The following is a 27,016-nucleotide window of genomic DNA, read 5'->3' on the forward strand; positions in this document are numbered from 1 at the left end:
CTAGAAGAGAACGATGACCAAGGTGGCTTTGTCCCCATCCCTCCCCTCTCTTTCTCCTTTCTACTTCTCCCTCTCCCCCTTCTCCCTCTTCGTCCCCTTAGGTCCAGTGCACGTTAGGTCGGTACGATACAATACCAGTATCATACCAAACCGATCAGTACGACCCCCAGTATATCGGTTTGGCGAACCTTTACTTCACCAATTGAATCAATAGGCATCTTGGACTAAAGAATTTTGTTCTAATACAGAGGTACCATTAGATTTGTACCAAAAAGAAAAGTATCAGATTAAGAGTCAACGGGTAGTGCTAATTATTAGGGTAAATAACTATCGAACATATCCTATCCCACAGACCTGCCTTAACACCAACATCAAGCCTACTGTTCATTAGTTAAACTGAAAATCTTATCAGTGGTCCTATGTATACTACAAGTTTCAGCTCACTGGTTAGACTCAATACCTTCGCCATATCTTATCCAAGCCTTCCCATTTCTCTGCTATACTACCTCATTTGCGATCCCATTTCTTTTTGGGGGGAATTTATTTGCAACTTCAACTCTATCTTATGGACCTAGTTTTAAGTAAATACAACAAACTACATTTTACTTTATGCATCAAAGAGGGAAAGTCTAATGAACAGTATTCTTTCTTTGTGATTTGACCTTTCACCAAAGGTCATGGGGTCCCCTGTTTCACCGAAGAAGAAGAAGAAAAAAAAAGAGGAAAAGAAGAAAGGAAGAAGCGGGGAAAGGAGAAGAAACAGAGAAGAGAGAAGAAGAAAGAAGTCGGGAGAAGTTTCTGGAGAAGAAGAGAAGAAAAGAAAAAGAAAAGGAGAGGAAGGGAAAAGAAAAAGCAAAGAAGGAAAAAGGGAAAAAAAAGAAAAGAGAAAAGAAGAAAGAAGAAAAAGAAAAAAAAATATAATAAATAAATAATAAAGAGAGGGGGTGGTTTACGGGTATGAACCCGGATCCGAACCTGAACCCGGGGTGCTAGACACTTCGGCAGGGTCGGCCCTGGGAGAATGTTAAAATTTAGGTTTTATATATATATTGTGATGAATTTTAAAAGAAAATATGGTTTTTGAATATTAGGTTCTGCGAGGGATTTGCGGAATTAATTGGATTTGTTGTGGATCGCGTTCGCAAGGTAAGTGATGTAACCTCTTTACTAGATTTATCGGCAAACTAAATATCTGTTTTACGAATCGAATTATTCGTGATTATGAATTTGATGCATGGATTATATGTATATTTTTAGAATATTGTATGACTCTGATTGAACGTATTTGCTTCTGGTTTGAATTGTATTTAATTGCTCTGACATTGTATTTTTCGACTTGAAACACTGAAAATAATGTAAGAAAAGATAATGACTTGAAATAGATTCAGACTTGCAATCGAGCTATGTTGAGGACCTTGCCAATGGGGGCTAATACATTGGTACCGCAAGAAGAATAGTCGGTGATATGACCCTGCCACAGGGAACATGTGGTCATAGTTCCTGGCTGTTGAGTTGAATCTGATAAATTAAAAGAAATTGAGATATGAACGACATTTGGTTTTGACACTGTATGTTGTTTTTATATAACTGAAATATGAAATAGACTTATAGAGAACAAACTGAACTTCGACCTGGCTATGTTGAGGACCCTGCCAATGGGGGCAGATACGTTGGCAATTGACTGTCCTGAAGGACTCACCGCAAGAAGATTAGTCGGTGTTGATGACCCTGCCACAGGGAACATGTGGTCATAGTCCAGGATCGATAAGATGAATTGAATATGTGAAAGAATTTCGAAACATTCAAAAGAATCTTATGAATTTAAGACATATTTGACTTGTACTTTGGAACTGTATTTATATTTATTTTCCACATATTACTGCTTGATTTATCTAGTTAGAGTGTTCATTACTTACTGGGCTGTTTAGCTCATTATACCATCTCTTGTTGTTTTACAGATTCCGAGAACTAGACTATTGGGGATTCAAAATGGGAGAGCGACTAGAAGAATTGTGGCCCAAATTATCTTAGATTAGGGTTATTTAAGTTGAATTGATTATTATGGACATTTATCATGATTATTGGACTTTGCAAGGTTTTGTCATTTTAAGAATTAGGTTTTTGCATGTTGGTCAATTATTGTTCCGCTGCGTATTTAGAACTGTGAGACCTTATGACTTGAATCAGTCAATGGAATAAGATTGCATTTATTCAGTTAAATTAATTTAGATTTATAAAATTGAGATGTTTGGTGAAGATGCCTTGCATGCTCGTGGGGAGAGTTTCCTACGGGTGTGTGGCGGTTGGCGCGACCCCCGGTTCACAATCTCGGGTCGGGGGCGTGACAATAACAATGGTTATAAACCTCTTCTTAAATACGACTAGATGGAGGCCTTTTTTTTTTTTCTTTTTTAACAGAAAAAGGCGATACGAACATATGCCTCATAGTTGGACGCATTGTAATGCCACAGTGCAACTTAGGCTTAAGGGCCATGAGGCTCAAATAGTTTGTAGATATAATTTCTGAGATTCATAAACTGTGCATACAATATGAAACAATGATAAGAGCCAACACAATTTGGCGGGTAGAGTATATAATGGGCCCAAATTCTAGTGTAAGGGATGCATTATCTAGGGAGTTGTCAAGTTGTTTCTTAGAGTTTTCTCAGAACAGTTTTCGACATTTGATGGCATAAATGGCACATGAAATCTCAATCTTCAGGCCAGGAAACCCTCATAAAAAAGGGACCAAGATTGTACCCCAAATAAGACTGGTTCATAGTGGGCAGAGAGGCCAGTTTGTAACTCATTATCAGGTTTGTTCAGTAAAATCCGAGTCAGTAGAACTTGTATCTGAAATCACTATGCTTACAGTACAATCTACAGTCTTCATTCACATTTGTTCAACCTCCCATCTTTTGATCCAACAATGCCTCCTATTCATATATTACGTACATCTAATTATTTGGCTTTCCCTAAACAGAGAAATATACATGCAACCAACAGCGCCATGCGAATAGCATTTGGCTGAAGTGGACAAAATCTTGGATCATCTGCTATTTGAGAGCAACCAGAACATAACGATCCAATTCTCCTCCTATTTTGTGGCCACCCATGTTTTTCATGAAGCTAACCAACATGATTACTGTGCGGCCAACCTTGTGGTAGAATTGGAAGAATCTAATTTTTGAACTGAGTCTTTCCTTTTGTTTTTTGTTTTTGGATCAAAAAGAAAGAGCCGAAGTAGTATTAACTATTAAACGTTGAAATATAAAATGCTGGAATCCATAGGAATAAGAGATGACAACTTAGAAAGAATAATCTTTAGCCCAGAACTGCTGTTCTTGTTCTTGCTTTTTCTTTCCCCCTAAACCACATGGGATATTTATATGCCATGTCTCGAAATTAAAATATATTAATCAAGCAGAAATCAATCGAAAATTTTCTTCTCGCAATAGTTTTTTTTTTTCTTTTTTCTTTTTTTGTGGGTAAGTGTAGATGTTTTCTTGCATGCATTGCATGTTCCCGTCACGTTTCTCCTCCTATTAAACGTCTGGGTCCATATCATGGACCCGAAACCATTTTGGGTCGGGTGCCGTTGCCGAACCCGGATCGGAACCCGACCCGGTCCGCACCCTCACCAGCTGTAAGGCTGTAACCCTTGCCCTCCACTCATCGACGCCAAAGCTGCGAAATATTCCGAGTTGCCCATTTTGATAGCTCGTTCGCTCGGAGCGCTCCGCTATCCTCAATAGTTCGATTGGCGATTTCTTGATTTCTTTCCATATTTTCTCTCCAGGTATTCTTCGTTTCTTCTTCTATTCTTTTACATCCGAACAAGATCGACATCTCCCGGTGATTTGGATCGATTTAGTTAAAGATTCAGGAGTTTCGATTGGACTATCTTTGGGTAACCTAGGGTTCGATCCCTTTCTGTATTTGGACTTGCGAACAAGATTTGATGTAGATTGTAGTTTTTGTTGGTTATGTAGGGTTTCGGCAGTTTAGTTCTTGAGGGTTATGGCTGAAGAAAATCCAGCCGATGTTAAAGAAGAGGTACCAGAGGTATAATCTTTGCTTCCCATCTCAATTGATTCTTGATTTTGTTATGTTCCGAGGCGTCAAGATTTATTCCTCTATTCTTGTTTTTATTTTCTTTGTGTTGTTTTCTCCATTTTTTGTTGTTGTTGTTGTTTTTGTTCTGCAGTAGAAATCAATAAGATTTATGCTTTCTGATTTAATGTATGTAGCATTTTTTGAAGGGAAAATGATTGCTTTGTAATGATTTTCAATACTATTTTTTGTGGTCATTTTCTTGCAGCTGGCTCCTTTTGATCCGAACAGAAAGAAGAAGAAAAAGAAGCCAGTTGTTCAAGACACGACCGAAGAGATGGATAAATTAGCTGAAAAGACTGATGACTTGTCAGGTCCGTTTGAAGACAAAAAATGGTTCTTAGTACTTTCTTGAAAAACTCTAGCTTTATTGAAGTTCTTGCATTTTGGTATTTGATATGCACATCGTCAAGCAGTTTCTGATGATCTGGATACTAGTTTTGTGGGGATGAAGAAAAAGAAAAAGAAGCCGGTGAGTCTGCTCGTGGATTAAATTATAGTTGGCATGCATTAGTTCCTGCAGATAGTGTTCTTCTGCAGAATCTGTTGGCTTTATGGTCTCCTTTCATTCCAGGTGGAAACTGACTTTTCGAATGATGAGAATAGGGATGCTGGAGAGAACCATGATGGTAAGGTTTCACACATCAAAATTGCTCATTTGACTTTTCGTTGCATATTGGCTAAGAAATTGTTATTTGAACTGTATATAAATCCAAGGATTGTCTCTTTGTGTTTTTGATTTAACAATAGATTTGCAATATCTTATTGTTATAGCATTAATATGAAACAAGCAGCAATTTTAATGTCTTCCAGGCAACCGTGTTGGAGAGGATGAAGAGGGGGAGGGCATTGTTCTAGGAGGTGTACGCTATCCTTGGGAAGGCACTGACCGAGACTATAAGTATGAAGAGGTGTGTTCACTTCTTCCTATTTCCCTTTTGTTTTGTATCATTTTGTGATATCAACATTTTGGGTTCATCTCTAAGAAAGCAACAGTATTGGAGGCTGAAGGTAGTGAGTGAGGATATGAGTATGAAAACTTTTCTAAAATTTTAGACAGGATTCTTCAGAAAACAGTTTTACAAATTGAGTCCAAAAAAATTTTCTGAATGATGATTCGTTTTTGCATTTGTTTGTATGGAAATAGCCAATCTTTGGAATGCTGGCTCAATTACATGGCCTGAAGATTGTGCATTGTTCTTATTTTAGTGCTAACTATAGGCTGTTGCTGTTCTTTGCCTTGATATCTTATCATCTCATCAATTTTTGTTCATTAGAATATTGATAGATTAGACCGCACTTAGAAATTCAGCATAATTTACTTGGAGTCTAGACTACAAGGTAGAAGGAAAGTCTTGATATAGTATATGTTGTCAAGCACAAGTTCTTTTTTAACATTTTCATAGCTTCAATGTAAAATATTTAATATAGTTAAGAGAACATAGTTTTGAAGCTCTGTTTGAAACTTCCAGTTCTGATCCAATCCTGATTCGGAAGGACCAGTTTTGTAGTGTTGGCAGAAACTAATTTTATTGGGTTGAATTTAATACATGTACATGCTCTATTGTAATTTTTTGTGCTTCTTTTTTAAATAGTGGGAAGCATTTTCTCTAACTAAATATTAACTTTGCAAGATTTTAAAACACTTGGGAATCCATATGGTGTTAGATTCCAAATAGCTATAGAGGGATGATGCATTTTTTCACATTTTTCTCGCTATCCTAGAATTTAAATTGCATAGACATTTCAGTTGTTACATGTTTGTTTGTTTGCTAATTATACACTTTAATCATGAGTTTTTGAACATTTGATTCTTCAAAAATAAATTTTTAGTTGCTTCTTTGTGAGACTATTTAAACAATATATCTAGAGCTCCTATAGCATTGATTAATCTTTACTCTGGATTTTAATGTGATCAAAGAAGGTTGAGTCTTGTCTGTTGGTTGGGTGAAGAGATGGTTACATCATTCATAATTGAGTTCGAATGAATTAGCTAGCTTTGACATGAGTAAGTTGTCCAATGAGATGTACAAGAAAGAGTCAATCAAGTGACTATTCTAATGTGGAATATCGAATGTGACAATGTGAATGAGAACACTAGGTGCATTATACGCTGTACTAGGCAGCTACCTTGGGTAGACTTGAATAACTTGTGATTACAGAAGTCTGCTTTCCATTGCATAATAAGTCAAGCAGATTTGGCTAATAAATCAAGTGGATTTGGTTAGTAAAAGCAGATTATCTTGTGTTTTAAGCTGGCTTAATCCTAGAAAAAGTTATTATTGCTGGTTTAATGTTATCAGTGACTTAAGATGGTTTATGTATTATCATGTGTATTCATATGTTTTCATAAATATACAAACTTACCTGAAACGAGCTGGAAGGAACTATGGATTTGCAACCTCTGATGGAAGCTTCAATGGACAGAAGGTTTACATTTCCTTTAAAATACAATACTTTTTATCGATTGGTGAATATACAAACTTGCCTGAAATGAGCTGGAAGGAACTAGGGATTTGCAACCTCTGTTGGAAGCTTCAATAGACAAGGTTTAGATTTCCTCTAAAGTACAATACTTTTTATCGATCGGTAATCGTTTTGAATAACAAAACATAACTATTCGGCTGCATTGTAACTTACTATGCCTGCATATGTAATGTTTTTCCCCAACTTTTGTGTGTGTGTGTGTGTGTGTGTGTTTTTCTCTTCTTTTTTTTTTTTTGTGGGCGGTGGGGCGGGGTGGGTGGGTGCAGGCAACCAGGCATGTGTGCACATGCATCTATATATTCTTTTTCCTAACTATTTTTTTTTACTTTATGGTTATAAAGGTTATGTATTCTATGTTCTGCTTATGCAGCTTCTGGATAGAGTATTCAATATCTTACGTGAGAATAATCCCGATCTTGCCGGAGATAGGCGCAGGACAGTGATGAGGCCGCCACAAGTTCTTAGGGAAGGAACTAAGAAGACTGTCTTTGTGAATTTCATGGACCTATGCAAGACGTATGATTTAATTTTTCCAATATTTTTCTTATTGCTTTTGTTGGTCCTAGATAAGATTATTGAGTTTCATCAGATATATGCATATGTTAATTATACTCATAATATTATAATTCTCACGATTATGATGGATTGCTATGAAGTGTCCTACATGTCTTTAGAGTATGACACTTCAGCTTTTTTCCATTACATAGTAATCATCATAACTTCCTGAAAGGAATATTCTATGGAATTTGAAACGGGACCTAGCACAACAATTTTACAAATTATATAATGTATAATGTATTGGCCTTTCTTGTCTAAGTTGAATGAGTAAATTCTTAGTAGCTGTGGAGGAAGAGATCATTGTATTGGTTCACTGATGGTGAAAGGTGGATGCGAATTTTCTAGAATCATTGCAATCCTTTCACTAGTTAGTTTATGCTTTTATACAAACCCTAATTGTGTCATGTAGATCAGCAAGTTTATGGTAGTGAGCTTAATGTTCTTTTTTTTTGATACATTTTTTCTTTTTCTGTTAATTGTTGCTTTATTTGTGCTGTAAAGGAGTCAATATATTGTTTTATATTGTACCTTAGTTTAATTGATTTTGTTTGGCTTGTTTGCAAAGGCTCTAATGCGCTTTCATTTCTAAATCTATTGGGTTTTGCTCAAGTAATTTTGAGGAGATGATAACCTAAGTTCCTAACACTACCTTGTGAGTAAATTGGAAGGAGATGAACCTCTCCTAGAGTGAATTGGTAGGTCAGAGAGGATTAGCTCATGATAACATTTCTAAAGATAGAACTTCCAGTCACTTTTGTTGTGCTGGGCTTTGTCAAGGTTTCTATTTTATGTGTAAAGCGTCGTAGATTGAATAAATATGAGGACTACACCGATATGCTTGGTGTTATGCTTAGGTCGCATTTCACTTTTTAAAGAGCTTTTACTTGACAAAAGGTTTATCCTTAACCAGGAATTCTTAGACTAAGCTTCTTCCTGCATGACTAGATAATTTCAACCAGGCACATGGTTCTAAAAGATAGAAGACTTGAGGTGGGAGACTAGGGGATACTTAGTGCTTAGGTGCTGCTCTGCATAATGAATTCTATTCCCATTCTGTATAATTATATTATTAATTTTAGTTTTTATCACTGAATTTTGCTAAAAATTCGGTTTATATCTGAATAATATCCAACTTATATCTTAGTAGGATAGAAAAATATGCATATAAATAGTATCTGCCTATATCTGTATCCATTCAGAACAAGTATGAATATGCTTAATATCCAATTCATATCCATGTCTTTTTAGAGCAAATATGGATACTAATTTTTGTATCTATTTAATATCCGTATCAGTGTCCATAGAAGAAGGTGGATATGGATATGGAAATACCAGCATCCAATCCATTTTCAACCCTATCAAACATTGACCAATAATGCTCATTGTTCAACTGTTTGACCACATACAAACTAGTGAAAGCACAGAGCCTTTGATATCGCATCTTGGATTCCTACTTTCTTCTGTTTCAGACATTTATTTATTCATATTACATTACTTTGTTGTTCTAAGCCCTGTGGAAACACAGACATCTAATCCAGGGCATAGGACATCAAATCTATTTCCCGCTTTGCGTTCAACCAATGATTTGTAGCTGATTGTATTATAAATGCTTTAGTCAAAGTTTCTGGTACATGCTTTGGCCAGCCTTAAGCCTGTAATTCCGGCATTTCGATTCATTTCAGATAGCTTCTGGTAAGATTTATTCTATCTTGATGCTAGTACTTAGCCCTGTTATTAATATAGGAGATGCACTGTTCATGTTCTTTCTATTTGCAGGATGCATAGGCAGCCAGAGCATGTGATGACTTTCTTACTGGCTGAAATGGGAACAAGTGGATCTCTTGATGGCCAACAGAGATTGGTTATCAAGGGAAGATTTGCACCTAAAAATTTTGAGGGAATATTGAGACGATATATCAGTAAGTTTACTATCTCCTGTTAAAGAACCTTTTGATGTACAATGATAAATGTTCCATATGCGTGTAGTGACAAGTTAAATATTATGATCTGATGCTTTTGAAGAGTAGTGGATTTATTTAGGCGAATGTTTTCATCAGTTTGACAGCAAAGGAAGAACCCTGGATACTGGAACTTTAAAACCTATAATCAGAGCAGAATTTTCAAATCCCATGATTTTCTTGTCCGCTCAAGATTCTTTATTCCTCTATAACCAAGCCATCTTTCTTAAGGATCTCAAGTTTGAAATTTCTTAATTTTTTAGTCAAAGTGAGCCAGAGAATCTTAATCAGGAAAATTAATGGTTTCTTTTATTTGCAATTTGTGCTTTAAAGTAGGAAGAGATAAAACCTTTTTTTTATAAAAAAAATTAATGATTGATGCAAATGGAGGACACTTCACATTCATTTCTGGAATGCATAAGTTACAAGCATATGCTTATTCTGGACATGTTGAAAATCCATTATAATTCATGATGCGTTACGACTAAAATGCAAGTAGCTTATACTCAGGTGAACTTGGTAGAAATAGGTGAAAAATGGCTGGTTCTGCCAAGTTGTGGATTGGGAAGAACCGTGCAGTACAAGGGATAGAATAGTATGATGATATTCAATGAATGTCTCTTCATCGGCAATGTATATCTCATTACAGACTTATTGATGCTATGTATTTTGCTCCACATTACCATTTGTTAACTTTAACATATGAAATCTTTCACCTTTTTTGTTTGCAGATGAATATGTCGTATGCAATGGTTGCAAAAGTCCTGATACTATACTCTCAAAAGAGAACCGTCTCTTTTTTCTGCGGTGCGAACAGGTAATCTCTTAGCCCCCCTTTCAAGAGAAGGTCTTCTATTTGTTCTCTCTTTTATCTATCACTGTGTTGACATGTGTGTCTGTCATGTCTGTGTCTCTATGTACTTATGCCCTGGTATGCTTGTCACATTATAGTTTTGCTTTCTTCTTGGTTAAAGCTCATACAAGGTTTCCAATGCAATTAACAAGTGCATTTCTCAGTGTGCTTGCAATTGGATATGGTCATGGTGATGATGTTGATGTTAATTTGCTTCTTTTTGAGGATACTTGAACCAATATTGATTGCTAGTCATATAAATAAATAATCTATACCTTTACCTTTTAATGTGATATGAAAATCCATCAGAAATTCCAAAGTAACTTATCATTTATTTATAAAACCCTAACATACATGCATCTATATTATAGGTGATACGCTCTCTCTCTCTCTCTCTCTCTCTCTCTCTCTCTCTCTCTCTCTCTCTCTCTCTCTCGTGGGGGGGTGTGTGTGTAATTATCTTTCTTGCTCCCACTTCATGGTGTTGAACACCTCTAACGACCCTGTCTGTGTCAGCATGCAACACTTGTATCCATGTTGACCATATTATAGGTCCAGGGTCATATATACCGGTTTCCTGTGGTTTGTTGTGATTATGAGATATATTTTCTACATTGCTTAATCGAGTTGTAGAAGTTCGCTTAGCTTATAATTGCCTTAAATTTAAAGTTTGATTTGGATGCTTCTTTAATTCTTTTTAGATTTCACGTTTTTGGTGGTGCAAGTGCTGTTGGGCTGTTGTATTTGAACCATATATTACATTTTAAGACTGGTTTTCCTAGGTTTAGACATGATTGGCTTATGGGTGAGGTCAGTGTAGGTTTATTCTAGCCTTGTGGCCTTGTGAGATAGTTTTTCTTTAAGAAGTGCTGGGTTGGTCGAGTTACTCTTTGCAAATAAAATTGGATCTAATTTCTGAGTCCAACATAAATTGGAGTAGTTCATTACATTTTTGGCCAGTCGGTACCAGATTTATGTGGATGAAACTGATGTGCTGCCAGCTAGACACAATTCTGTTCGGTCAGTAGAACACTGGTTGTCTCACAACTTTGGTTCTTAGACTTTTCATCAGATGTCTGTTTCAGGCCATGATGATCTGCAGAATTATTGCCTACATTATTTGGTTATCTTCTTGTGATAAAAATCTGCACTTATTCTGAGGCCATGTCAAAGAAATGGGAAAAAATGTTTTCATTGTTTTCTTACACACATATGCACACATATATATGCACATATATACATATACGTATACATATAAATCTGTCTGTCTATATCTTTGTCTATATCTATCTCTCTATCTCTATCGGTTCTCTATCTATATCTAGGTTTTCCAATGGAACTGATTGTCCTTTGAAGAACTGGCTTTATAGTAGGTGAAAATGAAGCATTTTTGTGTTGCAAATAAGCAGTGCAATGGATGTGGAAATTGTTGGACCAGATGCTATTCAATGGTTATTGATTGTCCTTTGAAGAACTGGCTTTGTAGTGGGTGAAAATGAAGCATTTTTGTATTGCAAATAAGCAATGTAATGGATGTGGAAATTGGTGGACCGGATGCTATTCAATGGGACAAGAAGCCCATGCTGGAGATTTTAACCCTATATACTGTTATTTGTTATGATATTGATGCTCGTTACAATATAAACCCATTGAAGGATGACTTTGAGCCACCAAGGTGGTAGCCTAGTGGTACTGGGCAGAAATTCTAACCTTAAGGTCCCAAGTTCGAATCGCTGCGGCGACGATTAAATTGTGGACCGGAGCTCACTACTTTGGCCACTGCTTGGACTTGAGGTATAGGACCGCTCTTGAACCGCTAGTAGCCGGGGTGGTGCCGGGTGTGACGTACTCACACTTGGGACTCGAGCCAGAGCCTAGAGGGGTAGCTGAGCCGGGCCCATGGGTGGGAAGGGTATGAGTAAAACCGGTCGGGGTGCCCAACACACGGCCATTTCTGCCCGCATCGAACATTCTCCTGGCGGGGCGGGGGCCCAGTGGGGGCTGCTACGCGGGGTTGGGCTTGTCCCTTCCTCCCCCTACCCCTTTTCATTAGCAAAAAAAACAAAAAAAAAAAAAAAAAAGAGGATGACTTTGAAGGATATGCTTAGACCTTTTGAATGCATATGCTATGCTATATGACATGGGGCATGTGTATGCATATTGGAAGCAGCTATGCTATTTAATGAGCTTTACCCCTGTGGGTTTTTATTCTAAGCGTAATATCCACAATTACAAGTACATTGAAAACAAGCTAACAAGTCCTGGGGTTGGTGTAGCTGATTGCTTATGGTTCAATCTACATGCTCACACACATACACACACACACACACGAAAAAAAAAAAAGAGATACATTTTGACATGTTTATACTCATCATGGTTATAAGAAACTGCTGAACCTTAAAAGGAACTAAAATCTTTAGTTACAAACCACATACAAACATGCTTGTGCATGAGAATAGTTTTGTTGATCAGATACATGGACAAAAAAATCTCTCCATCATTGGTGTTGGATTTTAGAAATTTTCTTAGTCCTTTTACACCTATATCCAAGTTCATCATACATTAGGTTTGTGGACTTGTCTTTTCTCCTCATATTTGTTCAGAGAGGCCAATGATGTGCAGTAGATACTTTGCCTACATTGGTTGAACTATTTCCATGATATGAATCTGCTATTCTACTGAGGCCATCTGAAACAAAATTTTAGGCTTGGTCACTTCAAAATTGTTTTTATAAGGGATACAAGACTACTTTCAGATGTTGGTTCAACTTGAAAACAAAATACTTTTTACAGAGTTGTTGCCTTTCTGGGTTAAGTTAGTTTTGATCTGGTCTTTGAGGTTAGATAGGGCAAGTTTCAAATGATGCTGACTTTTTTCTGGTGACCCTGCCCATTTTGCATTCACTCTGAAATCCGAAACTTGGGGTTAACTTGGGGTTAAGTTAGTTTTTATCTGGTCTGTAGGATTAGATGGGCTGACTTTTTAGTAGTGCTGGTTTTATCTGGTGACCCTGCATCACTGCATGGCTGCACTAGCATAGTCTGTTGTTATGTGTTATTTCGTTTCATATGTGTTCTTATTTTTTTTTTGCATCCTGCTGAAGCTGTAGATTACTGTAGTTTTGTGAAGAAAGGCTGTCGTTCTAGTTGTTTCTGAATAATGTCTACTCCAGTAGGTCAGTGTTATTTAGACAACAAACTACATGAAAATTTGACCGAACCCAATTGGGGAGAAGGAAAATAGGTATGCTCTTTTGTTCTGCCTAAAAGGAGCTGTTGTGGATTGTGAACATTATAGGACCAAGTCCTAGTGCTTTTAATAAGCATTTTTAAAGCTTTTGGTTGGCATTAATTTAAGAAGTTAATTGTTATCATTTTGAGCAAACATACATAAGCAATCTAGATAATTTAAGGCTTGTGAGTTCATATTAATCAGTGAATACATGGTTTATTTTGCTTCTGGCTGAGCTTTGAGAGCATGCTTTTTAAGTCTGCATGGTTTGTTTCTATACTATAGGCCTGTTCTTGAGCTGTTGTTGATCTGGATATCCATCCAGGAGAAGTCACGAGGTTAGGCCTTCAATAATTAAAGTGCTGGGGGAACGACTTTTTTGGAGCTGGAAGATGCATTGCCATTGCATGAATGTTGCCTCTTCTTGCTCCAGTGCTGTTCTCGACATTAAACTGTTGGAATAGCATATTTAGGTGCCAGCCCTACTTAACTTCCATGTTCAGACAAGACCTAACTGATCTGTCACATTGCACTCTGGAATTGTGTTGTTGAATAGAAGTGACTGTGTTTAGTTTGTTATTGACTGAGAATTTTAGGAGTCTGGAATTAGATTGTTTTATGGTACTGCCCTGTGTATTTGCTAACTATGGATGAAGTTGTTAGTATTGATGTTGGATTGTGTCACATATGGTAGGTTTCATGGTTATACTGCATTGAATTCCCCCTTTTTTGGCTCTGTTGATTCATTTTCTTTTGTTGCAGTGTGGCTCTGCTAGGTCAGTTGCACCCATTAAGGCTGGATTTGTTGCTCGAGTTGGACGGCGCAAGGCTGGACCATGAGCCTATATTTATGTCCAACTGATGGCTTCCTTCAGTTATATTCGAAATATCCACCTGCTCTGAGCTTTGCAAATGAATTTATGCTGAACAGTTTTGCCATCTGGTTTGGTTACGAGAATTTTATATGAGTCTTACCTCATCTAATATTCGTATTAAATGGAGGATTAGTGAATAAATATGTCCGAGTGCGTGCTTGAGTCAGGTTTCATGTTACTGGTGAGTGCATATGGTACATTGGCAAGATAATGTTGTATTTGGAGAAATGCTAAATCTATTGTGTTTGTTACAGAGACTATATTGAGTCGTTGACGAATGGCTAGAATTGAATGTATGAATGCAACTTATCTATAATGTAGGATTGTTGAGCTCTTGTTATGCTGGCATTTCTATTAGACATCCACCCAGGACGGTGGATTTCTTGTGCTAATGGTGATATCTGTCCTTGTATGGTGCAATGATGAAAATCTAACTTCCGTTATCCGTAAGCTCTATGGAACATTGGAGAACTAAATTTCGTTGAACTTTGGTGTTAGATTCGTTTTCCAATGGAGTCTTGTTATACATAATTTTGTGAAGGACTCGTCCTCGGGTAGGGCCGGGCCAATGCACCGACCTTTTTTTGGTGGTCGGATGGTGAATTTGGTCTAAATTGACTCATATTTTGTAGGATTCTATCTATGAAACATAAATACGCCGCATCGTGTTCTTCAAGTTATTGAAAAATCTGTCAAACACATTGATTTCAATAACTTGATGCTCTCATGGATTAGATGTACAAATAATTGGAAGATACAAACTGTATTATTCTATTCTTGTTATATCTCGTTGATTTTTTTGGTTCTTCCCCATGATATATTCTCATATTTTTGTAATTGCTCGTTTTTCAACTATTCTCCTGCTTGTAATGCTTCTTTTACCCTCTAAATTCTTTCTCAACTTCCCCTTGGACTCGCATCCGGAAGTCCGGGGCCAAGAACTTTTCGATTGATGTCAATCCTGGTCCTGAATCCTGATGATACGTTTGAGGCTACGCAGGTGCTCCTGAAAAGTATATGCCTATCGAGACTCCAATAGCAGAAAGGTTTTTTTATTTTTTTATTTTTTTTCAGTCCACTGATTAATAGTGGCTCTAAGAAACCAATATCTCCAAATCTCTTCCTCCAGGAACTTCGAGGCAGCATTCATTTTAGCCGTAAATACTACGGAGTATCGTGTTTGATGTACCCAAGCTGGTGTTAGCCCTGATCGAGCAAAAGTATTCAAATTATATAGGTTTGATTGGTTTTCTGCTCCTTCCCTCCTGGATCTTGGCTTCTCCATTTATAGGTGAAGCCCACGTTCCATGAGAGGATGCTTCTGATCTCGTGCAATACCGTCCTTACAATGGATGCTTCTGCTGGGTGCTCCACTCCATGGAACAGCCCCGCAATCCCCGATTCGAGGTTCTTAGGAATCTCGAGGATAGCAATCGTGAGTAGTTGAATGATGCCAATCACTAGACGGCGCCTTGCTTCATGTGGGACATCCGGTGACCAAAGTCCCCGTCCATGGTGCTCCAAGGTCTGCATTATTGTGGCAACAGCATGGCACCGGAGATCTGGGATTCAAGCACAAGATGCATGGAGTCAGCATGGCAGCGTGCATGGAATCAGGAACTCGTGAAGAAAATTGCAGCTTATTTAGTGAGTGCTCCCAATAGATAATTCGATCGACTAATGACCTAATATGTAGTATTGGGGCCCTTCAAGGAGGAGGATATCGCGTGGATCATGATATCTAGAATTTAAAGAGACAAGATTACATATCCATCAATTCATTTTAACTTTGATATCAGCTATGTTTCTAAACTTGCATGGGGAATATTACCTCGCTCTCAAAATTACATATGCATCGATCCTTAACGAGTCATGAATTAGCTACAAAAGCTTCGCAGAAAAAGCTGTGGATCGAAGTCACATGATTCCCACTTTTTGTCCACCAAATTGCTGATTCCAAAGTCCAATCAGGTATTCCGAAAGATGCAAAACAAGAGAATGCCAGGCAAAGTAGGGAACTGGCTAAAATGGCAGCAGGAAAAGCAAATGACAACAGCATGCAAAATAGGAGCACTACCAGCAACCAACATGGAGGAGGATATCGCCTGGATCGTGATATCTAGAATTTAAAGAGACAAGGTTACATATCAATTCATTTAACTTTGATATCAGCTATGTTTCTAAACTTGCATAGGGACCACTCTCAAAATTATGCATGCATCGATCCTTAACGAGTCATGTTATCTGATAAATATTACATGATCTTTTACCAGAATAACCCATGTATAGTTGCTTCTAAAACTTTTTTCAAACATCTTCTCTCTCATCTTTCGACTGCCCATTCTATTTGGACTTGAATCTTTCGGTTGGCGCACCTCCTCAGTGCATGTGCTGGGGAGAAGCTCCATGAGCGAACATGAGAAGCAGCACTCTGGTTGTATTTTGCGCCGTGCAAGAGAAAAAAGAAAAAAGGATCCATCTCCTATTTGTTTGTCACCTTCCATGGAGTAGGAAATGACAATTCATGACATGTTCAGAGTCTTTGGAAAGGTTTTTTCACAGAACAACTGAACTTCCCTGAGCTGTGCATGGGGCCATGAGGAAGTTTTACAAAGCATGATATATAAAACGGATAATATAATTCAAATTTATAATATAAAATGCATACTGATTATGGAAGACAATATTCCAGCCTTCCGATGTGCAATGGCGCTTGAAAAATAAAACACCATCCTCATTCAAAAAGAGAATCTAGTGCTATATCTACTCTTGGTTGGCCGAATGGTGACATCTATGCGCTCCCATTGACCCTGGGCAAGATTTTGAATTTTCCTTCTGGATTTGTCTCACGACTCTTACGTTAATGCCACTTGGCCCACATATGCTAGCTAGAGGCGCGTTTGGATGCAAGCCTATCCATCTCTTTGTCGCGTTTCCTTGCATGCTTGCTTTATATATCTCTGCCATCCGTTCCATCTCCCAACACCAAAGAAGAGGAGCGAGCGAGGGAGGGAGTCTGTGTGAGATAGATAGATAGATAGATAGATAGATAGAGAGAGAGAGAGAGAGAGAGAGAGAGAGAGAGAGAGAGAGAGAGAGAGAGAGAGAGAGATGTTAACAGTACGCACGAGCTCCCTCATGTACGTGTCCTCTACCTATTTGGTATCTTTGTGTTTAGCTATATTCTTTTGCCTTTTAACTTGTGTTTTTCTTCGTAGGTCTGGCTGCATTCAGCTCTCAAACTGTATCTCTGGGGGCCTCGGAAGCTCCAGGTAAGAGCCATAGTAGAAGAGTACAGTGTTGAATTACTGATGAGTTCCCTCGTATGTGCGTCAGCTACCTATTTAGCATCCCTGTATTTAGCTATATTCATTTGGATTTTGAAAGTGTTTTTATTCATAGGTGTGGCTGCTTTCAGATCTTCAACTGTTTCTCTTGGGGGCTCGGTAGCTCCAGGTAAGAGCCTCTCTCTCTCTTTCTCCCTCCCCGGCCTTGTAAGTTTGACACCCCTCTTCTTCAGTGGAGAAGGCAAGGGCGTCGAATGTCTAGAAGTTTTGTGCTAGGAATGGTTAAGGAGCAATGGCTGCAGGCTGACCACCAACTCATGGAGTAGGAGAGACTCGGCTTCAGCGGTTCAGTAGCGATCTTTCATTATGGCCGGGGTAGTAGCTCCCACTTAAAATATTTAATAAATAACTTTGGGGTTCATGCAATGTGGAACTAGACAACAAGGGAATCCTGTTTTCCTGGTTTTCTTAATTGGAATCCTGTCTTCCTTGTTAGGTGAAGGTTTTTATATAGTATTTAGTTGTGCCGGCATCATTGTTGTCTAGATATACATACTTTCAAACGCAAAATTTAAATTTTGAAATTTGAGTTTGGCATATACAAAATTTCAATGTAGATTCCTCTTTTATTTATCATAGAAGAGGTTTGTAGGCAATGGGGCTGCATTATGGATGTAGCTCTCTTCTAAATACCCCTAGCACTTTAGTTTGGCATTTCTAAAATTTTGTCATCTTGAAGACTTCAAACTTTAGAGATGTGCTACACTTATGTGAAATATTTACAAATACAAAATTCACAGACACGTCATGGCACCTTCTATTAATTCCTTGTGCATGGGCTAAGATATATTACAGGAAGGGCCAGGATGAGGAGGAAGAAGATACAGCTTATGTATGTATAAGAAGCATTTGAATTAACATACACATCAAACACACATCAACAATCCACAATTAAATCAAGTTTTACAGAAGGCGACAATGCATGCCCAACTAGGCCTTGAAAAGAAATTCAAAATTAAGAAAACTTTTATTCAGAAAATAAATAATTGGTCCATCTCTAAATTTTGAAAAATGCCTCCGCATGTCAGAGATATTTTCAAAAAAAATCATAATGTCATAAAAAATTTTGAGTATAATGTTGATCATTTATTGGACTCTAACAAGTTGAAAACTAGAGTTGGCGTAGAAACCTCTACTTGATTTCTCCGATACATCTCTTCCTTCACTTTTATGTAACTCTCTTTGTTCATAAAAGATTTTTTATTGATACCATGGTCCCATCTCCTTATAAGGCTTTCTTTTTTTCTTTTTAATTTTTAAGATGATCCTAAATCCAAACAACCACTTTTAGTCTCAGCTAAACATGTCATTCAATAAATGGGTCAATATATAATGCAATATTTTTTATCAAAAAAATATATCATGTAATATCTTTATCATTCCAGAACATACACAACTATGCTATAATTTTTTTTTTTTGGTAAAATAGAACTATGCTATAAAACTACCACGTACAACAGCCATTTTATTAATGCTTTAGCAACATAGAGAAATCACATAACTATTCAGAAAAGTTAGAGGACCAATAAAAAAATTAGTGTGATTAACATTATAACTACATAACCTTAAAATTAAGGTCATGTAGTTAATAAGGTGGGCCTGATTAACATTTTATATCTGCAAATGGGAACTCTAAAACATTTTTTTTTTTACAAATGATTCTAATGATCATTTCCAAAAGGTGATTTATAATATCATAATGCAGAAGATCTCCAATACTTAGGACTCTCATTGCATATCTCATCTAAATTAAGTCAAATTAGCCTTTGAAATATCTTAATATTTTTCTCCTAAAGTGGTATAGAGTGTCGGGTTCTTAACAGGCTGCTGACTGGGTCGCCTCCTTTACTGCGAACTAATTTGGAGAGTTTTTTTGAACTTAACAGTCTTTCATTCTTTTTACTCTATAATGTTTGCTTGGTTCTGATGTAGTTGACTGTGCTCGTGCTAGGATAGTGTTAGGAGCCGTTTCAAATGATTCAAATAAAAAAAATAATAATAATGCCGCCAAAGGGGCCCGCTCGCTCATCAATGGCCTTTCCGACTTCCCAGCCACCAGCATCCAATGTTCAAACCCTAAGCTATCAGACAACCAGAGAAGCTTCCGATCTTCACCTCTTTGTCTTCTTGTAGCCCCCTGCAACTTCTTCCCTCCATCGCCTTCTTCCTTTGTTCTTAAGAAACGTCTTCATAAACTTGCTGCTTACAAAAGAAGAAAAAATTCATAATTAAATCAGGTGTCTTCCATTCGACCAAGAATTCATCCATTTCTTTCTCTCAATCTAAGGATCCCAAGTACCGAACAATATAATTGGACCTATTGATAAAAAATAATGACTCCGAAACCATGCTTACCATCCAAGTGGGAGATTTTGCACCACCCTTCCCTCCTAGATTTCAACTAATACTCCTAGCAACCATTCTTATAGTTCCCACCAAGCATTCCAACACCAATGGATACGTTGAGATAGGAACTAATGATAGGTAGAAACGACCCTTAATTCTTATCCCTTCCGATTCTTTCCATTGTCCATTTGATGCTATATGTGAGGTTCTAACATGGTGTCGCTCACCGTAGGACTCATGCATTGAACGAAATGGAGGAGGAGTGGGGGATGGTGGAGAGGAAGGGAACTCAGTTGTTGGTCAACAACCAGCCTTTCTTCGTCAATGGGTTTAACACCTACTGGTTGATGGTCTTCGCCGTCGACCACACGACGAGGAAGAAGGTCAGTGAAGTCTTCCGGGAGGCCGCGGCGATCGGCCTCACCGTCTGCCGGACTTGGGCTTTCAATGACGGCGGGTGGCGAGCCCTTCAGACGTCTCCTTTCGTCTATGATGAGGAGGTGTTCAAGGTATTGGATTTTCTTTTGCGCCTGCCACATGTTCGGGATTTGGTGCAGGAGAATGGTTTTGATTAAGTGTGGCTTCTGTTTCTTTCTACAGGCATTGGATTTTGTGGTGAGTGAGGCGAGGAGGCATAAGATTAGGCTTATACTGTCGCTATGTAACAACTGGGTGGAGTATGGAGGGAAGGCTCAGTATGTGAAGTGGGGGAAGGCTGCGGGCCTGAACTTAACTTGCGATGATGATTTCTTCTCGGATCTGACGATTAAGAGCTACTACAAAGCTTTCGTCAAGGTAAAATTATCCGAGTGCGATTTTTTGATTTGAAATCTGGAGTTTTTACTGGGCACTAAAAAGGTTTGGGTTACTTGTTTGCTTGGTCTATTAGACTGTGATTACCAGAATCAACACATTTACGAATATGGCATATAAGGATGATCCAACCATATTTGCTTGGGAGCTGATGAATGAGCCACGGTGCCCCTCCGATCCTTCCGGTGACAGCTTGCAGGTCTTCTTGTTCGGTGAATCGCCGCTTTTGTTAGTGTTCTTACCCATGCACCCTTTGCTAAATTGAAGGCATTGGCTAATTGCAGGCTTGGATTGAAGAGATGGCATCATATGTGAAGTCCATCGACCCTGTGCACTTGTTGGAGATTGGTGTTGAAGGGTTCTATGGCCTCTCTACCCCTGAACGCTTGCATTTGAATCCCAACACCTTTGCAGGCCAAGCAGGAACAGATTTTATCAGGAACCATCGGGTCCTGGGCATTGATTTCGCCTCCGTTCACATCTACTCAGATACTTGGTAAGTATGCAAAAACTGCAAAAGCTTATACTGATCAAATTTGCATGCACAAACTCATTTTGTTATTGAATTGTGTTCCTTGATAAGGCTGCCCAAGTCGGAGTCGGATGCGCAACTCCAATTTGTGAGAACATGGATGCACCACCACATGGATGATGCAGAGAAATTGCTTGCGATGCCGGTCGTGTTTGGTGAGTTTGGAGTGTCAGTGAAAGATGAGAAGTTCAGCTTTACATTTCGTGAGGCCTTCATTAAGACGGTCTACAAGACTGTGCGGGGCTCCAGGAAGCGAGGAGGGAGTGGGGGAGGCTGCCTTCTGTGGCAGCTCTTCCCAGAGGGGACAGAGTACATGGATGATGGTTATGCCGTTGTTTTAGCCAAGCACCCGTCCACACAGCATATGCTCTCATTGCAGTCTAGGAAGCTTCAGACCATTCATTCCAAGAGTTTTTGGAAGTTTCATCGGAGTTGGAAGAAGAGTCCTATGGGCAACCTCCTCCCCCATGAAGAACTCTGAGATACAGAACACTAGAGTACAAGATAGCGCGATTGTTTGGAGAAGATGAGCTGTCAAAAGTATAATAAAATATTTTTTTGCCTTCACTCCTTTATTAGGGCTTATAAGAAAAAGCATCTGTATCCATCTCTATAAGAATGGTGTTGCTTATCACCATTGTTTTATGAATATTTTATGGGAATATATGGTGAAATGTTTGAACTTTGTTTATTAAGGTTCAATAAGAAAATTATATGAATTCATCGCTTTATTGTGAGATTGTGTTGTTGCATGTTTCTACATGTAGGATATGAAAAGAGGGATTAACAATAAAGGTAATATTGTAATCCCTAGAAAAAAAAACAGAAAAAAGGTAGAACAAGAAGAAGAAGAAGATATGAATTGGTGCAGAAATTTAATGATTTTGTAAAATATTTTTCCATACTGCAGTAAAGAAATGTTAGTTATAAGATTAAGAAGGGTATTTGATAGCAACAGTAGGTGGTCAAAGCATGAGATCTCGAAGCATCTGCAACCGAGTTCCTTGATAAGAGATTGAAATCAAGTTCCTTGATAAGAGACCAAAGATTTGCACTTTGAGTACAAATGAACTGAAGGTGGTACTGCAACTCAAATGGTATTTTGATGAACATAAGCTGATGCTTTTTTTTATAGCTGATATTTCATAAGGAGTTGTAGGTTTTCAAGTGGGAGGAAAAAAGTCAAAAGTAAGAACAGAGATATGCAGATTAAAGCAGAACTGGTGTAACTAGTACACTGCCATGATGAGAGCAAAAACTATTTGGTTAAATTTAATTTTGAAAGAACAGCTGCTGCCTGATCACCAGCTAGCAAGAAATATGGATGCCTGAGAGCAGCATCTGCAGACAATCTACCTCTTCTGAGAAATCCTCTCTCTGAAACTAGCTTTGTTACCAAATCCCACCCTCTACGAGAATCAAGATCTAGTAGGCTTAGATCTGGCCTCAAACGAGTATATTCCCTCCATTTGCTCAGATCATAACCAACTGCTTTCAGTTCTGAATTGAAATTTTTAAGACCTGCTGTAGATCTCAAGGTGGGGATTGCCATTTGCATCAGTACAATTCCAGCTGAGTACATATCGAATAGATCTGGACTGTTGAGCTGCAACAACCACAAAATGAGTGTCAACATTGAAGAAGCCATATAATATCTGTGCTTCTGGAATTGAAATTTTTGCCAGGTATTTCCATCGATGAAAGAAAAAGAACCTGCCAAAGAATTGGAGAGAGAATAGCTGCAATAGGTTCTGGGGGAGGCCTTGGTGTTTCCTCTGGAAGCACATACAATTCAGGGGGACAGTAGTCTGGATCGAGCAATCCACGATCAGGTATATAGTTCTTGCCAATGCGAAGGTCTGTGGCCGCCCCAAAGTCTATGAGCTTGATCTGTCCCTTCCTTGTCACCACCAAATTAGCTGGTTTAATGTCTCGATGAACAATTCCTGTATTGTGTATCCTTCTTAGCGAGGTTATTATCTGTCGCATGATTTGTTTAATGATCAGAGCACTTCTTTTAATTGAGTCCAGTCCTTGAAGGACACGCCCAAACATGATGGACTCTAAGTTGAATGGGAAGTTCCGATCATTAATGTAATCAGCCAGAGTGCTCTCTCCCTGCAACATTGTGTTAACAGCAACAGGTTGAATGTAAGTAGATGCATGAAGAAGATGAATTAAACTACGAGAAGTCGTTAATAAAAAAATATAAGATATTCAAAGAGTGTGGTTTATAGTTTTGGTTTGCATGACATTTCTTGGATAGTCCTGAATTCTGAAGTAAAAAGTATATATATAAATATTTTGAAACATAAAGCTCCTGACAATGTCAAGTCAGATGGAATTGTTTCTGAGAAAAAAGTCTGAAGGAAGTTGTTACTAGCAGAATTTGGTATAAATTTCATGGACGATACTATTCTTTAAATGATTGAAAGAATGGGTGACTTTCTTAGCCTAATATAAAGTAAGGGGATTGCTGATTAGAACAGAAATGCCCATAAAAATTCCTTCTTTGCACCTCTTTCTACAGAACAATCAAATTCTTGTCCCCAGGTAGGTTCGGCGACTTTCTTAGCCTAATCGAACCCTTGCCTTTTCTCTTTGGAAAACCATCTCCATAGCTTTTTAAGAGTTACCTCCAAACGAACTTTGATTTTTTCTATATTTCGTGATCAAAACATAGAGAATACTTTGGTTTAGAGATAGAAAGTTATCGAACATAAAAAGGGAACAAAAAATGACTGCATGTACCAGCAAGCAACCTACGATGAAACAAATCACTTCTCTTAGTTCGCAGAGTCTTCCAGTTGCAGTACTTTTCTAACCATCAAACAGAACATCCTTGTCCTCATGTCTGCCCTGTTCAGATGGATTACTAAATGAGTGTCTCAAGGTTTACAGTCAGTTTGGTGAGTCACTGAGTTGATATGTTGATATTCTAGTGTTTCAGGATCTTTCTTAATAAATAGGGCCCTACTTCTGCTACATAAAGAAGGGCCTACTCCACACAAACATAACAATGGAATTAAACATGATAACACCATGAAAGTCCTCCAAGAATCATCTCTCACCAGAGGAACTCGAGGCCTTTATGTCTAGTTTATTTCAAGGTAGAAGAAACAAGCTAAGTTTTTGTAGACCAAAATTTAATGAATTAGCACGCCTGTTCTTTGGAGTTCAGCATGAACATGGGATTACATGATACAACAGAGTTTCAGTGGTGTTGTCAGACACCTTAAAAGACCAAGAAAAAGAACTGAGCAAAGAAGTACTCAGTTGCATACCTCAAATTTCCATACGAGCCACTTGCCACCTTTGGTAAATTTTGAAGAAGTCTTATCAGCAATAAAACTCCCAAGGAACTTGGCACATGATTCAGGAGCTGCTCTTGAGACACGGTAGTTGAACCACTCCTCAAAATCACCACATTCTTCAGCTCCTACAGTCCCAACCTTAACCTGAAATCGCAAACTCATCATATTATTTGACAATTGCTATGCTCTTCAAGATCCCTTGACTACATCTAAATTTGCAGTGAAATTCTCTGCTGCATATCTACTTTTTTATAATAACCAGTTAGTCAGAAACTTGGGAGCTACACATGCAGACGAGTTTGGTGGTTTAGGCACTTTATATGGTTCTACAAACTTGACCTGCTTGGCCAAATACCTACTTCTGAATGGTTTTCTTTTGTTACTGACTTATGAAGGATCATAGCCTCTTATAAATGTTATTCTTAAACTGTCGGTCCTTCAGAAATATCCGTTAATCTGTCTGTCCGTAGATCAGTTTTCTTTGCATCAACCTTAATTCATGTAAAGTGGAACAGATTTTGCAGCTTTGCTGTTGCAAATGGAACACTGCCAACCAAATTAAGCTATGGGCTCAAATCAGAAACATGCTTCTTTATTATTCCTAGTGCAATGGAAGGTTGAGCTTATACTTTACAGTTGATCCATGTACTGATTTGCTATTCTTGCATCAACACTCATATTTCCCCACGCATGCTTCAACTTCAAATGTAGATATCCAGAAATAGAGAAATTTCCTCACAGAAAAAGGAGAAATTTGGCCACTTTGATGATTGTTTTGATAGTCGAAGAACCAGAAATAGCTAGACACTAAAATTGATTTCTGTGATTGAACTGGGTAGGCTTGTATGCTCCCATGCCTTGCATGTCAACTGGGTGGCGCTCGACAGCCTCTTCTGATAAGTAACCAAACTGGAACAATGAAGTCAAATAAAACATAATCCTTGGGAAAAACATCGATCTTATGGAAAGATGAAAAATCCCATAAACCATTTCTCTAACTTGGACGAAAACAGATTCAACTAATTGTGTAAGTTTTTTTTTTTTTTTTTTTTGTGTGTGTGTGTGAGGAAAACTAATTGGGTGGTAAGTAGTAACTTGGACCTCGCAATTTGTATATCTTCTTCTAAAGTAGCTTATCTTGACCCTTGCATTTTTTTCTGAATGGAACCAGAAATTTGAAAGATGAATGCAGAAGGAAAAAGAGGTTCAGAAAATAAAAGGGAAAAAGTTCGATTTGTTTCTTGCATTTTCTGTGGAAAAAAATTGATTCCACATGAAAAGACTAGGAGGAGTTAGAAGCAGCATTGAGCATAGCAAATTAATCTCAAGGGACCAAAGATAGCATGATATCATAAAAAAGAACTTGCCTTTTTCAAAATGACCTTCTCCTTGAATCTCTTATCCATCTCTAGTCTCCTCCCTCTCTTCCCCAACCTATCTTCAACACCCAAATTCTTAGGCACAATGGCTCCTGAGTAAACGATCCCAAACGATCCTTCGCCCAGCCTCTCCCCGACAACGAAGTCACTCATCTTCAGATTCCTCCTCCCAAGTAAGCTGTCCAAACCCAGCTGCAATGGAGCAAGCATATAAGTATCGACAGCGCCGATGAGCACACCAGGTCTTGCAGTCAAGTAGATCCAGATCAAGCCTGAAAAAACCAAAATTTCCCATCTCTCTATCTCTGGCAATCCTCCAACAGCTCTTTGAAGCTGACCGAGCCCATACTGTAGATATGGAAACAGGGGATTGGACTCATCCAGAGGAAGGCCTTTCACTAAAAATTCTTCCGGGCTATCCCCAATGACCGCACAGAACCTTCCTCGGCTCCGTCTCAGTGGCTCCGGAAATGGACTAACTTGGTTCGGGGGAGTAGGTTTAGGGGAAGAAATCCAGGAAACTGGGAAGTTGTTTCTGAGAAATGGTGCTCTTGGAGGGAGAAGGGAAGCCATGACTCCTCGCAGCAGCGTCTCGCTTTTTGGTTGGATTTAGAGGAGCGTCGGCAGAGGCTGGTCTTTTGACACGCGTCAATCACATGTTTATCCTTGAGAGTGGGTTACGTGGAACCTAAGAGAGCACAGGGCTTTTGACTCGGAATTGGATAAAATGGCTATTCCCACTGGATGATGTTACTCTATAAAATTACAAAAGAAAACTAAAACAAACTCATTTCACTTGCTGACTTTTACCAGGTGGGCAAGATCATCGACATAGTATCCAACGAAAGTCCTTCTCCGTTGCCAAGGAGAGGCAAACCAATAGAGTGGCAATGCTTTAACACCTATTGTAAGTGTAACAAATTGAGATAGATGAGCTGTTTAATAAATTGGTCAAATTTAGATGTAGATTTTTGACCTGTTTAATAAATAAATCAAATTTGAGTCCTTCCACTTTTGATCTATCATGTACCGACCCAATTAGTATCTTGTTTGATCCGATCCGATCTGACTGCCACCCACTTGTATATAACCGCATGGAGAGAGGGCTCCAAGTTGCAAGATAAAAGCTATACCAATAAGACTACTTTGAACTCAACAGACTGATGTTTGGCAAACATGAACAACGTTATCTTGCATGCATTTGGATCTA

At 38.3% G+C, this 27,016-nt stretch overlaps 3 protein-coding genes, 1 long non-coding RNA gene and 2 other non-coding genes across 9 annotated transcripts; 4 read left to right on the forward strand and 2 right to left on the reverse strand.

Moving 5' to 3' along the window:
• The first annotated feature begins 3,658 nt into the window (after positions 1 to 3,658).
• On the forward strand, positions 3,659 to 14,418 carry LOC103706238 (eukaryotic translation initiation factor 2 subunit beta). 2 transcript variants are annotated; one of them, XM_008790288.4, is made up of 10 exons: positions 3,659 to 3,799; positions 3,993 to 4,065; positions 4,322 to 4,427; positions 4,530 to 4,585; positions 4,688 to 4,742; positions 4,927 to 5,024; positions 6,971 to 7,116; positions 8,935 to 9,077; positions 9,848 to 9,933; positions 13,963 to 14,418. In XM_008790288.4, the coding sequence occupies exons 2-10, from the start codon at positions 4,021 to 4,023 to the stop codon at positions 14,038 to 14,040; spliced, it is 813 nt and encodes a 270-aa protein (XP_008788510.2). In that variant the 5' UTR covers positions 3,659 to 3,799; positions 3,993 to 4,020; the 3' UTR covers positions 14,041 to 14,418. The 2 variants fall into 2 exon arrangements, with proteins under 2 accessions (XP_008788510.2, XP_026660151.2); XM_026804350.2 differs by having other exon boundaries at positions 3,676 to 3,799; positions 3,975 to 4,065.
• LOC113462671 lies at positions 7,152 to 8,928 on the reverse strand. Its single transcript, XR_003385519.2, has 2 exons — positions 7,790 to 8,928; positions 7,152 to 7,749 (listed from the first exon to the last, which is right to left on the reverse strand). It is a non-coding gene; the product is annotated as an uncharacterized LOC113462671 (long non-coding RNA).
• On the forward strand, positions 11,052 to 11,136 carry LOC113462674. Its single transcript, XR_003385589.2, has one exon. It is a non-coding gene; the product is annotated as a small nucleolar RNA SNORD34 (small nucleolar RNA).
• On the forward strand, positions 12,574 to 12,658 carry LOC113462675. Its single transcript, XR_003385590.2, has one exon. It is a non-coding gene; the product is annotated as a small nucleolar RNA SNORD34 (small nucleolar RNA).
• A 2,733-nt stretch (positions 14,419 to 17,151) lies between the features above and the next one.
• On the forward strand, positions 17,152 to 21,844 carry LOC103706239 (mannan endo-1,4-beta-mannosidase 8-like). Of its 2 annotated transcripts, XM_039124896.1 has the most exons (8): positions 17,152 to 17,215; positions 17,294 to 17,347; positions 17,478 to 17,531; positions 20,001 to 20,277; positions 20,369 to 20,563; positions 20,658 to 20,780; positions 20,866 to 21,077; positions 21,165 to 21,844. In XM_039124896.1, exons 1-8 carry the CDS (start codon positions 17,187 to 17,189, stop codon positions 21,592 to 21,594), a joined length of 1,374 nt encoding a protein of 457 aa, XP_038980824.1. In that variant the 5' UTR covers positions 17,152 to 17,186; the 3' UTR covers positions 21,595 to 21,844. The 2 variants fall into 2 exon arrangements, with proteins under 2 accessions (XP_038980824.1, XP_008788512.2); XM_008790290.4 differs by lacking the exons at positions 17,152 to 17,215; positions 17,294 to 17,347; positions 17,478 to 17,531 and adding an exon at positions 19,439 to 19,906.
• A 381-nt stretch (positions 21,845 to 22,225) lies between these two features.
• On the reverse strand, positions 22,226 to 26,409 carry LOC103706313 (serine/threonine-protein kinase STN8, chloroplastic). 2 transcript variants are annotated; one of them, XM_008790375.4, is made up of 4 exons: positions 25,795 to 26,403; positions 24,398 to 24,571; positions 22,827 to 23,231; positions 22,226 to 22,719 (listed from the first exon to the last, which is right to left on the reverse strand). In XM_008790375.4, exons 1-4 carry the CDS (start codon positions 26,377 to 26,379, stop codon positions 22,372 to 22,374), a joined length of 1,512 nt encoding a protein of 503 aa, XP_008788597.1. In that variant the 5' UTR covers positions 26,380 to 26,403; the 3' UTR covers positions 22,226 to 22,371. The 2 variants fall into 2 exon arrangements, with proteins under 2 accessions (XP_008788597.1, XP_017698049.1); XM_017842560.3 differs by lacking the exon at positions 24,398 to 24,571 and having other exon boundaries at positions 22,296 to 22,719; positions 25,795 to 26,409.
• Positions 26,410 to 27,016: the final 607 nt, after the last annotated feature.

This window comes from Phoenix dactylifera, chromosome 3 (genome assembly GCF_009389715.1).
Source record: "Phoenix dactylifera cultivar Barhee BC4 chromosome 3, palm_55x_up_171113_PBpolish2nd_filt_p, whole genome shotgun sequence".
NCBI lineage: Eukaryota > Viridiplantae > Streptophyta > Magnoliopsida > Arecales > Arecaceae > Phoenix > Phoenix dactylifera.